At 38.0% G+C, this 16,427-nt stretch overlaps 1 protein-coding gene across 2 annotated transcripts in view; it reads right to left on the bottom strand.

The window, feature by feature from the left end:
* Positions 1-16,427, bottom strand: part of ATXN10 (ataxin 10) — a 104,645-nt gene that overhangs the window by 67,052 nt on the left and 21,166 nt on the right. For both annotated transcript variants that reach the window (XM_010575284.1, XM_010575285.1), the window contains exons 4-5: positions 8,502-8,598; positions 7,395-7,559 (exon numbers count right to left, since the gene is read on the bottom strand). In XM_010575284.1, the coding sequence (XP_010573586.1) occupies positions 7,395-7,559; positions 8,502-8,598 (262 nt within the window). The remainder of the gene's footprint in view (positions 1-7,394; positions 7,560-8,501; positions 8,599-16,427) is intronic.

Here is a 16,427-nt window from a genome sequence, read left to right as displayed (position 1 = left end):
AGTAGAGAAGGAAAAGAAGAGGGGTGGGGGGGGGGGGGGGGGAGGGGGGAAGGCAGTGCTGGGCAAGCCTTCGGAATACTGCACAAATGACAAGGGATACTACTTGTGCTTTCTTCTTCATTTGGAACTGCAAGGGAGTTTGTTACAGAGGACTCTTCAGACCTTGGTAGTAATCACACAGAAATAGAGTGAGTAGAAAATACATTTTAGTTACTGAACAGTGTATTCCAGCCTTGTTTCCTAAAGGAAGGATATGTCCAATTCCCCGATAGCATCCTGTCATAGGCAGCAGCCGCTGAAAGCAAGCAGCACTGGAAAAAGAGAATTAGCTTACGGAGTAAGCTTACATTTGCTTACATGTTTAAGATATGTTCAACTTAGTATGTCAACACTTCAGAAGAATTAAATCGGCATACCATTACAGAGGTATATTGGAAAGACGGAAGACACACAGAAAATAAATTGTCTCACAAGGGCTTGAAAACCATGCTCATTCCTTTGAGCAGAAACAGAAGATGAACACTGGGTGGAAGAAGTGGAACCAGAAGATGCATAATGTAGAAAGACTGATGACAGTTTGAGAGACACATCTTCTGCTGCTAGGGAACAGACAGAAAGGAACTAAATAACACTAAAAGGAAAAAAAGATCACAAGAGGGTGGAAGCAACAGAACTGAAGTTGAGAGGTTTAAAAACTTTCCATGTGCAGGGAAGTATTTTAGAGGGAATGCTAATCCCACAGCTGTGATCATGAGCAGAGCAAACTGGAAGCAACAGCTAATAACCAACCTCTGAAAGGGGGAAACCTACAATAAAGGACAAGGTGTCAGGACTACAGATAGGACAGAACGGTCACTCACGCACCAGGCTGTAGCAGCACAGAAGTTTTTCAAAGTTAGAGGGTATTGATTCTTAAGCTAATAGCCTAGATAGTAGCTGCGTGTTGCAAAGAACAACACATTTTCTAGAAGACAACTGCACAGCAAAGAACCATCAAGGAGATAGGATCATTTAATTAGTGTATGCCATAAATCAAATCAAGGAAAGGAAACTAACTTGTTTTTGCAGAGCCAGTGTCTTTGCAAAGATATACACTTTGAAGTATATTCTGTAACATCACACTCCTTGAAACCTTCTGAGAGCAGCAAGCTCTGGGCACTCTTCGCAAGCCCAACTACAGATCCAAACATTCAGGACAAGACAGGTAACTTTCAACGGCTTTCAGCCCTGAAAACTTCCAGTTTCTTCTTGCTCTAAGATTTTAGCCAAAAGCTATAAAACGAAGGGGTATACAGCCAGTCAGGCAATGTTTTGAAGAACCTCAGTTGGAGATACACAATCTGCCTCCTCAGATCATTGCTCTTGGGAGTTAGACCAGCAGCAGCAGCCTCAGAAGAGCTCCTAGTATTCAAGATTACAGGACTGCTAGCCTGACACAAGTCCAGGAGCTGTGTTGACTAGAAGTTTAGAGGCAGTTTAAAAATACAATGTCTAATATATGTTAATTAATACTATTTTAAAATGCCACTCAGCATCTAGTATTAAAAATGGCAAAGGTAGGAACATTAAAAAAATCTTGGAGCTGTTTAGAGGATCAAGCTTCTAAAAGAGAAAGAGGAGGAGTTCTTAAATCAAGAGAATATTTATTAAATGTGTGAATTACATTCTGCAACTTCACAGATTTCAGAGATAGAAGCATTTCTGATGCTTACAAGTAACCACAAGCTTAATGAAATGAACCTTCGGACCATCTGGTCTGGATTAACAGGTATGATCATACAAGGACTGAATACAAAATTTTACCAGGGCATTCCTTATAGAACTGACTTGCTTCCTAAATTTATTAACTATTTCTTAGCTCATAGCATGCCACGGAAAATACTTAGTAAAAAGCGTATCACTCATGAAGACACACTTAAGTGTGCATCACAGCACTGTTACCTCCCTTTCTTCCAAGTTCTGAGGCAATTTTTGTTACGCTGTCAATCTACAAACACGTTTTAAAAATGCATCAGTGCTTAAGGTCTCAAAATCTCACTATGCTGATCTGAAAAACAGCTCTCTGTTTCAAAAACTGCTTAGAAAGTGGATGGCTTGCCTTTCCATCACTGACTAGATTCAGAAGTCACTAAACTGAGGCCTTATCTCCCATAACCCACCCCTCTTAGGAAGCAGAGCCAACACTTCAGACGTTCCTTCTTCCCCAATAGGAGGAGATCCTTGTCTTCTACCAAACGTCTTGTGATTTGAGAAGTAGGCAAATGTGACAGGAAAATTCCAGAAAGCTATGTCCTGCCTTTAAAGACGCTTCCTCCGCTCTCTTTAACTGGGAGAGGGGTTTATGGCAGACAGAAGAGGAACTGCAAAAGGTCTGCTAACAACAGCTGCTTCTGAAAAAGCAGCTCTGAGGAACTGCTCAGAATTATTTCAGATTTCCTCTGACAAAATCTCCCTCCAGAACTGCTGTGAGATTGGAGGGAGAAGCCAAAGGCATCACACTTGGAAAGAGGTTTGTCTTGAACTTTCCCTAAGGACTTTTCTAGCTTGGAGACAGAAAACTGGACTCTAAACATGAATGTGGGATCACGAACAGAGGAGGAATTGCCAATTCACCAAGAAAAGATTTTAAAGATGTGCTTGCCCTCCTGCAATAGGTGAAGAGTAGAAAACCCAACATGTGCTAGCTGAATGGAGTAGTGAGGACCCCATGGGAGATACTACAGTTCAGCCAATGGCCTTAAATCCAAATATTTGTCCTGGATGTCCTCTCTCTGTCCTAATGGTTCATGGCAGAAACTACAAAAATAACTTGAGCATCGTAAGTGTTTATTTGTGGAATTCATTGGATACTAACTTAGAGGAACATTAAGTCATAAATTTCAGCGCACAATAAAAGAAAAGGGAATAAAATAACGAATAAAAGTTTTGCCTATAACCAAAACTTGCCTGGTTATTCCAAGAAAGATTTTCAACACCTAAAAGCAGCATTTGACAGCAAGAAAGCCCAGCCAAGAGGAATAAACACACGTGGCATTCACTTTTTATTTGGTGTAATACGAAACCAGATACTCCAGCTGAGAGACAAGAAGGTAGGCAGGAATTAAGCAATATTTTTAACATTAGAAGTAAGAACATGTTAATTTTAGTTATTCATGAGTCCAGCAGTGAGCATAACCTTCTGGAAGAAGAACAGTTTGCATTTCGGCTCAGCCATGTAATTCTGTAACAGCCGCTTAAAAATGGTTGCTGTGCACTTTGTTAGCTGTGGCGCAAGGTACCCAAATCTTTACAACAGAGTACTGGCTCTGTTGCAAATACCGCGGGTATGTAAATTCGTTTAAGCAATCCTAGTGGTATGTACTTCAGTGAGAACTGAAGTACAGCTGCAAATTCTCAATGAATTGCTGACAAAAAAAAAATATTTTTTCTACAGTCCAGCCAGAGAGGCGCCCAAAGATTAACTTTGACTTCATAAGAAAAGGGACAGAAATCTTTTTATGCACTTTTACCTGACTGTATCTCACACATACTCTTCTGTATCAGAAAATAACACAGTCCCTCAATCTGGGGGGACAGGAAGTGCTTTAGTAGTGAACTAAGAATTAGTTCAAACCAGGAAGATTATATGCAATGATAAAAATGGACACCAAAGCAAGAGCAGCAATACACCAGGGTCTAAACTTATTCTAAACATACCCTCAAAGCTGCAATGACTATCTTTCACACACCTAATTGCAGAAAACTGCAATTCATTAGTTACCCAAAAATGTTTCAGAAATAGAAGGCTCTAATGAAAGAATAGCTATTATCAGCATAAGGCACATGCAAACCTACACAATTTCAAAAGCTGTCCTAAAGAGACAGCATTACTACATGTCAGGACCAACGCTGACCCAAGGACAAAGCTTAGCTTTTCACTTATTGTCAAAAAAGTGTTCTTATATTCAAGACAAGAATCTTCAGCTTTCTTCAGCCAAAGTAAATAACATTACTTCTACCAAAATAAGTAATCCTGGTTACTGTTCAGCTTTTCTGTTCACAGCTAAGTAGTGTTAGGAGGCCATTTCTGGACATTGCCTGCTCGCTCTGATCACAGGAACAGAGCAGCACTTTACACTACTAAATGCAGAGCAGCAAAAAGTTCACAACAGTTTCCTACAGAAAACAGATGCAACATGACTGGCATCAATTGAGCTTTCCCCTAAATTCGGAGGGCCAGCAGAGAAAACTACTGGAGTAGGCAGGACACAAGAAAGTCAGCACAAGAGCTGCCTAGCTTGCTTCCTGCTGCTTAGCAATAGGAAAAAGGTAAGAAAGCAAGCAAGCAATAGAAGGTATCATCATTACATTACATGATTGTATCCATCCACATTTATCTTACAGAAGGATTAGTGCTAGTAAAAGAAACAGGCTTTCAGACTCAACTCAAGGCTACCCTCAAAACAAACCAATCCTAATATTCTAGGAAAAAAAAAAAAAAAAAAAGAGAAAACTATTTGGATTGGGAGGTTCAGCTGTGTGACATCAGGTGTATTACTTGTAAATGCTCTTACAGTATGTGCTTTACAAATGTAAGAATGATAGAAAAATGCAAAGAATCCGAGAGACAAGCTGCAGATACCTTCTGAAAACGTAGTCAGTTATTCACAGGACCTGGTGAATATCCTCTGTGATTAAAGCTAAACTAAGAACAACTTGTTGCCTATAAAATACATGCTGCATTAATACTGCCAAGAGAACAAGAAAAAAAACTCTTGATACTTAGCAAAAAAAAAAAAAAAGATATTGCAAGACTTAGCAATGATTGTTCTACTTGTAACAAGACTACTAACTTTGTAGGCTCTTCCAAACCTTTAACTACATAGAAATACACCATGCAGTACAGGCTCACAAGATGCATGTATGGTCTAAGAAAAAAGCATTACATTAGCGTAACACACTGACCTATGGCTAACTGGAAGAGGGAAGAAAAATAAAATTGAGAGACAGAAAAATCATAACCAAACCCAGAAAAAAAGACTTTGTTAAAATCAGTGTTGCGTAAGGAATAGCATATGCTAGCAGATTTCCATTGAAAATACGAAAAACAAACCTTACACCAACCTTTTTTTTTTAATTTTAAATAAAAAAAATGTTACTTTCTTACCTCCCTCTCTGCACCAAGTAGACCAAAGATACTACATGTATTCTAATATATAAATATCATAGTTTCTTTCAGGGTTGAAATCACTTCCTTTTTAAAAAAAAATCTAATATGAAGAAAGAACATATTTTGCCATTTAAATTACCCTCATCCATGACAAATATTATCTCACACTAAGAACATATAAACACAAGGGAGAACCAGAGAGTAAATGTGTTTCTTGAGATGGGAGATATAAGAAATGGAGTATTAGAAGAACAAATGAAGTGAGGATCAAGAAACGGGGGGAAACGGGTACAAGATGAATCACAAAAAGGCTCTAGAGCTACAAAGAGACAGAAAAATCAGCCCTTGCCTAGCAAGGAATTATCTTTTTTTACTTTCAAGGTAATGCTGTTTGAGTACCTATTCAATGCTTCATATTGCACTGTTGCAATACACTTTTTGGTTTAGATTTTGCACTTGTGAATGAATGCACTTTACTTGTGTTGACTTGAAAATAGTGCCAACATTATTGAAAGATTTCCATTTATGATTTGGTTCAAGACGACTGTATAAAATGCCAAGAATTGTACACTACAAACTCATTACTTTTTCTTTCAGTTAGGAAAACTGGTAACGAGCTTTGAGACTTAACTATCCAATGTTAAAAAACTATGAATGAAAACCAAATGTATTATTTACTTAATGCCTGGAAGATATTCCAATGCTTTTTTTGTATATTCCATGTATGAGGAACTCAGCCTTCTGACAGGAATTACAGGACAAACATTCTGCAACTGCCTTATGGCAGGACTAGGATTACTCTTTTCTAGCCATCTCTTTTCCTTCATCACGGTCTTATATCTTGTACAGAAGTTTGACCCTTTTCAGTTTCAAGACTACTCTGAAGGGAGACCATTTCTGACCCACATCAAACATCCACAGTGGAGGTGAGACATTTTCATTTTAACATCAACAGAATGCACATCAGACTAGAAAGATCAGGGAAGTGGATACCTCAGCATTTATTTTGATGCTGCATTTATTCTGCAGTTACCTTGAAAATATAATTTTAACACCATGACAACCTCTTCCAGCTCTCCCTGGCTTTCATATCTCAGTCAAAATACTTTTCAGCATATCTTCAATACATAAAGAAAATTAAGGACAATCTAGAGAATTACCTGAAAAGAAATCTTTCACATGTGTTTATATTGACAGATGCCAAAACGAAAGACTCAGTTTGTCACTTTTGAAATAGAAGTCTGGTCACCTGACCCTGAAACTTTAAGTTTGCTTTCTGAAAACTATTTATGTCCTAAGCAAATTGACCTGGTTATGAAAAAAGCCCAGCCACAAACAAATTTTTTTCATTTTTTCAGTACAAAAGCAAACTGTTAAATGACATTTGCTTTTCATTCAATCATCTTAACTCTGTTTAGAGACTTCCCAAATAACTAGTAAACCTCTGACAATTGTTTAAATTCAAAATGTAGTTAGAAAGATGACCTTCAAAAGAAGGCTACAAAAACACACAAACTATCCTCCCCTCCCTGCCCCCCGCCCTTGGAATGCATCATATAACAATTAACTGAATGTGCATCCTTACTGATACAGGGCAGAGCATTTCTCATATGCATAACTGACAACAATATTTACAAGAATGGCCATTAGCAAAAAATATAAAAGCTCAATGGAACAAACCCACTGATTAGATGCTCTTAAAGTATGAAAATGAAATGTGCAAGATTCACAAACAAAACATCTTCTCTGTTTTGGTATAAAAGTGATTGCATGTTGCACTAGACAATGGATCTGTTTAAAAAAAAAAAAAAGAAGAAAACCCCCCACTTTTTATGTAGTATTCACAAGCACTGGTCATGCAAGTCTTCCTAGCATGACCCAATAACTGAAGTCCGTAAGACTATATTCTGCGTTAACTTTATCTCCAAAATCTCCACAAACCAGCACACAAGTATAAAGTAGTTTACATTCTAGAACCCTGTTTCACTAAACAACAAAAAAACCCCAGCAGACCATGATCTTAAAATTCCTGTCTATATCCTCAGAAAATATGTAGTCTTATTTTAGCAGCAATCAAAACAGTCAGTGAAAATATCATGAAAGTAATCTCTATACCAAATTACTAACTTCTAAATAGATCTTCATTTACTACTTAGCAGTGTCACAAATTTAGACATTTTAATACAGTGATTTACACTAGAAAAACATCTAATTAAGAGGGGGAAAAAAATCTAAAGATACATACGACCACTCAGACTCCAGCTGCTCTTTGTAGACTTTCAGGACATGAAGAGCCACAGTCAAGTTCCCAGGATACAGTAGTTCTCTCACTTTTTCTGAATTAAGGCAAGTGAACAGTACCATACAACAATAGGCAACAATCTTCTCATCACTGTACGTTAGGCACGTCCTTCAAGAGAAAATAAGGAGTTAAGAGAATAAGTTAAAACTGACCCTGGAAAAACAGACTAGTGGCATTCAGCTCGTTGAGTTGTTCTTCTTTGCAGTCTTTTAGAGAATCATGAGTTTGTCATTGCCTAAGAGGGATAGGAATCATCTGCAAACAAAAACATCCAACTCCTAGCTGAAGGTCAAACTTAACAGATGCTAATGCTAAACTGGAGCTAACTGGAGATCTAGAGATTGAATGAAACCATAATGATCATCTGCCTCTACTATCATAAGGTCTTTCTACATACAGTGCTGACAAGCAGGCTCCAAAAACACACTCAGAATGATTATCAAATTGAATGAACGTGCCTTTGTTACTAGCTCAATATGAAAACTTTGGCCAAACTCATCAATAATATTGTCATGTGTCTGCACAAAATCGTTTATGTAATATTTCGTTACACATGTGTCATCAAACCTCCAGGAAGATACTCTGGTGAGGTTAGGAGGGGGGCAAAAGTATTGGAAGACACAAAAACTACGTCACTTTTGTAGATTCCAGCTGATGCACAAATACTGACAGGTCTGCACAGCAGCAAAGTGAATGAAGAAAAAGCTATGATTCTTGGAAGTGCGTCTAACTACTTGAAAACACCTCTGAAATAAAGCTTCTGTTTGAAGCTCATAATTTGAAATAGAGTTTTCTTCCAGTTTCTGTTAGATGAAATCAATTTACTGTTAGTTTAGAACAAGCAGGTTTTTAAAGGTCCTGACCCCTGCGGTTGACTACCAAAAAAAAAAAAACCCCAATCATCTACAGGATATGGTCTCAACCATCCCATTCTCACCAAAGTTATTTTTCAAAGCTTCATGGTGCTAGTAGAGGCACAACTATCATGTACAAAAGATTTGAATACAACCACAGAAATTACATTAAAAAAAAACCCGCATCCATGCTTACAAGAAGAGATCTGGGAAAGCACACTTCCAAATGCTATTCTGGGAATCTCCATTTCCTGCTGCAATGTTTCCAAGAAACTGGAGACTACAACGAAGAGCTGAAAAAAAAACCCAGAAAATATATTAACAGGAATTCAAAGAAACACTAATAAATTTCATATAAATGACAAACTTCAACATGACAGCTATACACTACAGAATCCATCTAAATTAAGATTTGGATGCAGTATTTCACTGCTATTGTACATAGATATTTGCATTTTCTCTTGTAATGCAAATAGTTTTACAAAGTATTCTAGAATTATACCCAAAACATCAATTTTTTTCCTCAGTTAGACTTACAGGATTATTAAACATTGGTCATTAGTAATTACAAGAACTGATTGACTCTGTCAAGGTTTAAGACAGATTGAAATTAGTGAAAGCTTGGAGCTACAGTTAACACAAACTGAAGCAGACCCGTGCTGAACCAGTGGCTGCCCCATGGCAGTGGCCATTTTGCCTCTTCCAGATCTGAGATGTCTTTCTTCCTTATATTAAATTAACACAAATAGGCTGCCTGTCATCACCTGAACTCTGCAAGAGCAGCTCTGCCTGCTACGAAGAGAGCTCCCCAGGCACCCTCCCTAAGCTGGCCAGAGACAGCTTGAAAATTTTGTTGCAGCAGGTAGAGCCAGAGCAAGAGAACTGAATCTGTTCCCTCGCTACCCACATTAAATTCTATGTAGCTGGACAAATCATTATATAATATGATGATGTGCTTAATACTTTCTGATTTCTATCCCAGAAAAATTAAAGCCAGTACTCCAAGTAACTTTGCCTCCAATTTTAACACTGGATTTAATACAGCAGACTTCTACTACTACAAAGGGTTTATTCCAGCCTCCTCTCAATACAGACTTAAAATATGGGAAGATGACATTTCATCATACAAGTTAATATCCTGAAGCGTGCCAAAAGATGTAAATTCATGCAAAATAAAAGCATGAACCCACAGACCTCACAAAATTAAACCACTTTTTTTGGCCCTACTGACAGCTCTCAATAGCCTGGCCCTTATTAATAGGTTGGCAAAGAAACTTAAATGTTACAATGCAGTTTAATAGATATTACAAACACCAGCTTATTACAGATGGAGGTGGCTGATATTTCCAGGTTCTGAAAATATAAAATTAGGTCTCTTTGAAAGGTGCTGTGCCAGCTGGCAGCCAGATTTCCTACAGAGGTCTGGGCATATATGTCCTCTTGGGAACAAAAAGAAAGCAAGTCTAAAATGAGGTCACTTGGGCTTAGGGAATAGTAACTTTTTTTTTTCCATATATATTTTTTTTAAGCCCAAAATACGCATGTCCTCTCCATAATGCATTCTGAATCATCTCCTTTATGCTTTAGTTCTTAAGATCTCTGTTCTCTCTCACTGCACATCTGCACTTTTTTATTATTTTCTGCTCATCATTATGCTTCCGCTTCTCCCATCCATCTGGTTCCCATCCTGCTTACTCAGAATTTTTCTGAAGGGCAGCAAGCATGGGCACGCTACTTTTCTAGCAGACACTTTATGGAAATACTTCCCTGCTAGAAGAAACTAACGAGGCAGTAAATCCTAGGAATAGGGTATTATTTCTCTGCGTGAACACCTTACCTACTCTACTATGAGAAACATGAAGTTGGTTGATTATACTCCAACCTTTACCTGAATTTGCTTGACCTTTTCCAGCTATCAATCACATTTTGGCCATTAGAGATTAAGCTGTCAAAAAAATACTACAGACTAGGGAAAAAAAAAGTTAAAGATCTTTTAAAAAGAAGTTGCCATCCTTACTGTAACAAAGATGAAATGCTATGAACACATTTGCAATACAATAATAAATATCTACAAATTCTCTGTTAATCACACATTGGAGCCTTAGTATTTGTGAAAGCAACCAACACTGCCCTTGTTCAATTGCGATGTTTTGAACAAACAAGAAGGATCCAGGAAAAGGTCACGATTCTGTAGATGTACTATGGGAAAAAAAACCAAACAGTTTAATCTGTAAGTACTGGTTTTTAACCAGTAATGGTTAAAATTTTTCCTTTAATTAGAGGACACAATTCAATATATGGGCAAGCAGATAATCTGTGAGAAAAGCTACTGTTATCTACACACAAGTAAGCAGAAAAAGAAGATGTCCTGATAATGCAACATTCCCCATGCAAGTAATCTCATGTGATGAATCTCAGCAATTAAAAAAGATGTGATTCTACAAACACCTGAGGTAATTGAGCTACACCAGGAGTACAGATTACACACAACAGGACCTAGCGCACAATCTGTCCAATCAATTCATGTGCCCTGTCACAACTACAAGGTAACTGCTGCACTGCTGCTGCAGTGCCTAAACTCCTTTTCCCTATTAAAAAAAAAAAAAAGTAATTCCTATTACAAAAACCTGTAACTCATTTCAGAGTACTTCGAGTGATGCCAGGTCAATGACATATGCCAAATACGGCTCATGTACTTGAGAGTGAACACTCATGTTTTGGCTTCTGTGATCAGGGATCTACCTCTGAGAAGCCAGGTCCGCTGGGAGCTGAGGAGATTCTCCCGACCAAGTGGGACAAGAGGGTCTTCACCAACAAGCTGGACAGACTTACTCCACCTGGAGTTCTGCGTCCAGCTCTGGGGTCCCCAGCACAAGGCAGACACGGACCTGTTCGAGCGAGTCCACAGGAGGCCACGAAAACAGTCAAAAGGCTGGAACACCTCTCCTGTGAAGACAGGCTGAGAAAGTTGGGGTTGTTCAGCCTGGGGAAGAGAAGGCTCCCAGGAGACCATATCACAACCTTTCAATATGTAAAGGGAGCTTATAAAAACGGAGAGAGGGAGACTTTTTACCAGGGCCTGTAGTGACAGGACAAGGGGCAACAGTTTTAAAGTGAAAGAGGGTAGGTTTAGATTGGATATAAGAGAAGTTTTTTTATGATGAGGGTGGTGAGACACTGGATCAGGTTGCCCAGAGAAGCTGTGGATGCCCCATCATTAGAAGTGTTCAAGGCCAGGTTGGATGGGGCTTTGAGCAACCTGGTCTAGTGGAAGGTGTCCCTGCCCGTGGTGGGCAGGTTGGACTAGATGATCTTTACAGGTCCCTTCCAACCCAAACCATTCTATGATTCTATGTGCCATGTCCAGCAGTCACAGATGGAAAGTCAATGATGAAGAGGAGCAAACAGCATTAAAAGTCATTACAGCACCACAACTAGAGTAGCTCATCACAACATGTTCTGTGAATCACATCACAGTAGCATCTGCATGGTTATGCTTAAAAAAAAAAAAACAAACACCCAAACAAATACTCCCCCTCAAAACCCCACAGGTGCACCTGCTGGTCTTGGAGTATGCAAATGTCTCATATGCAGTGTTTTTTTCCAAAGATGATTCCAGATAAAATGTACTAGCCTAGCACCAAGCTACCAAGTGACAATGATTCTGATATGACCATTGGAAATCTACACTTTGGTATTTATGATTTAAAAAAAGAAACCCGCAAAAAATCCAACTAGAGCTGTTAATTCACAGCAAGGTATGCATGTGTTAAAAAATGCAAATGCTGCAAGTGAAGTATTGCATTCCCAACTATAGAACTCTCTTCTTAGGATTCAATTTCCATGATTCTTTTTTGGTTTACCTCTATTGGACTTGACTGCTGCAACGTATGATTCTACTGTGCTTAGAAATCTGTAGAATACAGATACTGCTTTTCTCCTCTCCAACAATTTCATTGTCCTTAGAGCAAAAGCAAGAAAATCTAGACACCGACTAAGACAGACTTCCACACAGTATACCAGCTGAAACTATTCTGCCATCCATTCAATAAGCCATGTGCTTTCTGAAAAGGGGAAGGAAAAAAAAAGAAAGAAAAAAGGAAGACAACAAGACTTTCATTTTTTTACCTGCAAATGTACAGATCTTTATGAAGCTAAAAATAATTGTCAACCACTCTTTCCAGCTGCATTAGCTAGTATTTGGGAAATACTACTCATAACAATTATAAAAAAAGTATGTCTTTTCAATAGGACTGATTTATTTAACATAAGTCCACCCCCTAGCTGCTGGTGTCTATAAGCACTGACTTTAACAAATATTTCTGTAGCTATCAGCACAACTAAATTTTAATTTAAAAACCATTACGCTGTGTGTGGTCACAAGACTATTTTTAACCTGATGGTCAACCACTGTGAAATTACATGTACTAAGATGTAACTTCTGATACACAAATCGACCCTAGAGCTGAAGATATTTTTCCCCCATTGAGATTTCAATGGTTCCTATAAAAGCACGATGTTCTTTTGCAAATGCAAATACTTAGATTACACGTTGCTTTCACAACCAGCCTGCAATGGGTTATGGAGAATTTTCTAAGTTCTACAAAAAAACCCTCTTTATACAACAGAGCAACATGTACAAGGGGAAACACTGACACTTTTCCTTATGAATTCTGGTACCTAAATGTCTGTCTACATGTAAACTGATCTTTTAGAGTTGCTCAATGCCACCCATGCAAGGTGAGGCAGCTGATACTTTATGGCCCTGCATGAAGATGACTTAAAATGCACTCCAGCAGTTCAGTACCTTCAAGATCACAGCTCCATTTCTTCCTTTCAGTCTCTTACAATCACACACTAACTGAACCAAGCTCTAGCGCACACTTTTCATTTCACAATTATATTGCACTACTACCCAGATGATCTGAAGGACACACATGAACCTTTCACAGGCCTGACCTTGCGTCTTGCTCCTCACAAAGACGTCATTTCACACAGTGTCATTTGCAGAATCAGATTGAGTATTAGATGAAAACTTAAATCCTTGAAGTTATTAGGACAAAGATTTTAAGCATTATGATTTTAAAATGCAATACATTGTTTCCTTCTGTTCCACATGGTAAGGTGAAAATATTTCAAAAAAATCATTAAAGTTCCAGTACTGAAGTTAGAAGAGTTTATTGCTGGTAAGTCTCTATCAACAAGATTAACTGCAATTTCTCCCCCCCGGTATCTTTCCTGATTAGATTGCTACACACAAGCATTATAACATTATGCAACATATTTTGCTGTAGTGTGTATTATTTAAATTTTTATATTCATACACATTTTTACATCTTCCTTACAGAATATGAGATTTTTCCTGGTGGATAATCAGACTTACCTTTAAAAGTCCTACTATGATTTCTCTAGTCAAGAGCAGGAGGCCATGAACTTGCTCACCAATCACTATGAAAAACTTTGACCTTAGCTGCAGAGGCTTACAACAGTCATAAGAAGAGATTTCCATTCTTTTTATTTGGGACAGACAGCACAGAGATAGTTATAAGTACAATCCTCTGCCTTTACTGGAGTTACACAGAGATATAAAATAAATCCAATCAAAGCATGTATGAAGCTCTACAATATCACATGCCAGACTGCAAACATAAGGCTAGGAAACTTGCATATCTCTCTTTAATACTTTGCTAACCATTAACTATGCATGAAAGATATTGCTGGAGTGCCCCCTCTACACTGGGGGCATGCACAAAGGTTTACAAATACTTATACCAAATCACAGCCTCCCGACAGCCTGTACACCTTTTAAGCCTCCTGTGAGCTTTGCAAATCTAAATTGTGGACTGTGAGTCATTACACAGACCACCTTTGGTTGTTTGTAAACAATGGCAGAATGTTTTGTGATATATTGCCATCCCTGGAAAAATAAAACCTTCAACTCAGCATAAGGTGTAGACCTCTATTACTATAAAATGTCAGTTTCCACCACTATCATCCGGTCATTGACTTGTTTCCCTGTGGCTGCAAGTTAAAGCAACTTCCAGTCATAAAAAAGAGTTATTTGCCTCTTCGCCACCATGAATCATACCACAAATACTGATGAAAACGTATTTTCCTTGGAAAACAGTCTGTCTAGACTACTCAGATTGAATGTACAATACATATATGGGGTCTATCATTTAAAGTTATTTAAAATAGTGCTTAGTATTTTATTTCTGTAAATAAAATGAACGTCTAGCTACCGATTATATTTCCGCCTTGATCATACTGCACTTGCTGCAGCGCAGACTAGTAACCCATTTTTACCATCTGTGGAATACCAAGAATGTTGTGTTTAATAAGTTTCTGTTCCCACTCCTCATCTCCTCCACCTCCAAAAGAAAGTAACGCTCTTAAATTTTTTTTCTTTCCCTTCAGAAATGCCAACTCTAATATTAACAGAACATTACGTGCAGTGACTGGGCAACCATTCTGTACTTGGAAGATAAACGTCTAGGCAAAATATCAACACTTTGTTCTTACTAAAAAGGACAATTTGACTCAAACGCAAGAAAAATCCCCACCACGCTACTAAAAATGTGGAGTTACAAGCAAATTAGAACAGAGCTGGAAGAAACCATCAGACCACTCATCAAATTAGCCTCTGATGCAAATTAAGTTCTAATGAGATCTCATAATGATAGATTCAAAAAAATGTGTTTGTGCATTCACCAGGAAAAGCGTCAGTTTGACAGCCCGCTGCCTGACTTGAGGTCAGTTTCATTCCGATTCAGATTCATACAGCATTAGCAATGCTTATTAAATACAGTAACAGGACTGTTCTCTTTATCTTCTGGTATTTTAATTGAATCATTTTATTTTAGAAAGTAAACATCATCAGTGTGTTCATTTCTTTAATAAATTATCTATTAAAGTCTAAAGGCATAATAAATGGGACTCCTGTTACATCCCCACAAGTAGCAAAAACACATGCCTAAGATTACTCTCCTATGTGAAGTAAAACACGTGTAAGTGCTTGCAGACTTGGGAACTGCATTTATAAGCTTCCTGCATGTGTTAGGATGTAAAATCTTTTTCTTGAATCAACCTAAAAGTTGAGCCTAAATCTAACAGACAATGTCTCTTTAAAGACCCTGTTGTAGCAAAATCAGCAAGTTTGAAGTACTGGGGAGTCTCAACCTGGACTTAAACCATGCCAGGAAACCAAGAAAAATAACAAAAAGGACTGGCCACCCACTAAGCGTTATTCGTGGTATCTAACCATATGACACACTACTGCATGATACCTTGTACAGGTCAAAAAGAAAAAAAAAAAAAGGGAAGAAAATTATTAACATGTAACCAAGATTATGAGCAAATTTCTCCAATTATTTTTGATGGCATACTGTGGATGTTGTTTCATTTAACCCAAAATTTCCACTGAAGTGCTTATATTTTCCCTAGAAAAGCTAAATGATCTTTTTCGGTAAGTCTGTGGAAAGGATATCAGACTTTTTTTTCCCCTCGGACCATTTATATTCTGTATCTGGTTAATAAATGGATGATGGTCCTTTTGGAATAGACAGAGATCAACAAGTAAACTTACGTTTAGTATTTTTACCTGCATACCCACATTATATTATACAGCGACAGTTTTAGCATCCACACTTTTGGGCATTACTATTTATTTTTATTTGGGTTTTTTTATACCTATAAAGGCAGCTTGCCTCTTCTCATTGCCTTGTTACAGTCCCTTCTGTATCACGACGTATGCCCAGAGGACAGAAGAAAGGGAAAGAACCTGGTGTCTCCTGGTACAAATCTCATAACTTATCCTTTCTACTCTGGCAATATTCCCTAAAATTCTTACTGAAAAGCGAAGGACGGGCACGAGGCATTTCTCTCCAATCCCAAAGCTGCTAGCAAAAAAAGATGCTGCAGAATGGAAACAAAAAAAAAAAAAAAAAAAAAAGTCTTGTAGCTTGTGTCTGGAAAGCCACAGTTACAGGCAGCCCCCTCCTTTTCCACCAGAACAATGCTCACGTAACTGGAGATCTGGAAGTTGTGCCATGGCAGTGATAATCAAAAGAACGAGAGAATGCCATGGTGAACTTCTACATCATTATAAGTACTTGGATTTTTA

The sequence above is a fragment of the Haliaeetus leucocephalus genome, unplaced genomic scaffold (genome assembly GCF_000737465.1).
Source record: "Haliaeetus leucocephalus isolate CR32 unplaced genomic scaffold, Haliaeetus_leucocephalus-4.0 Scaffold473, whole genome shotgun sequence".
Lineage (NCBI taxonomy): Eukaryota > Metazoa > Chordata > Aves > Accipitriformes > Accipitridae > Haliaeetus > Haliaeetus leucocephalus.
The sequence above is the reverse complement of the archived record's forward strand: the minus strand, read 5'-3'. Positions and strand labels throughout refer to the sequence as shown.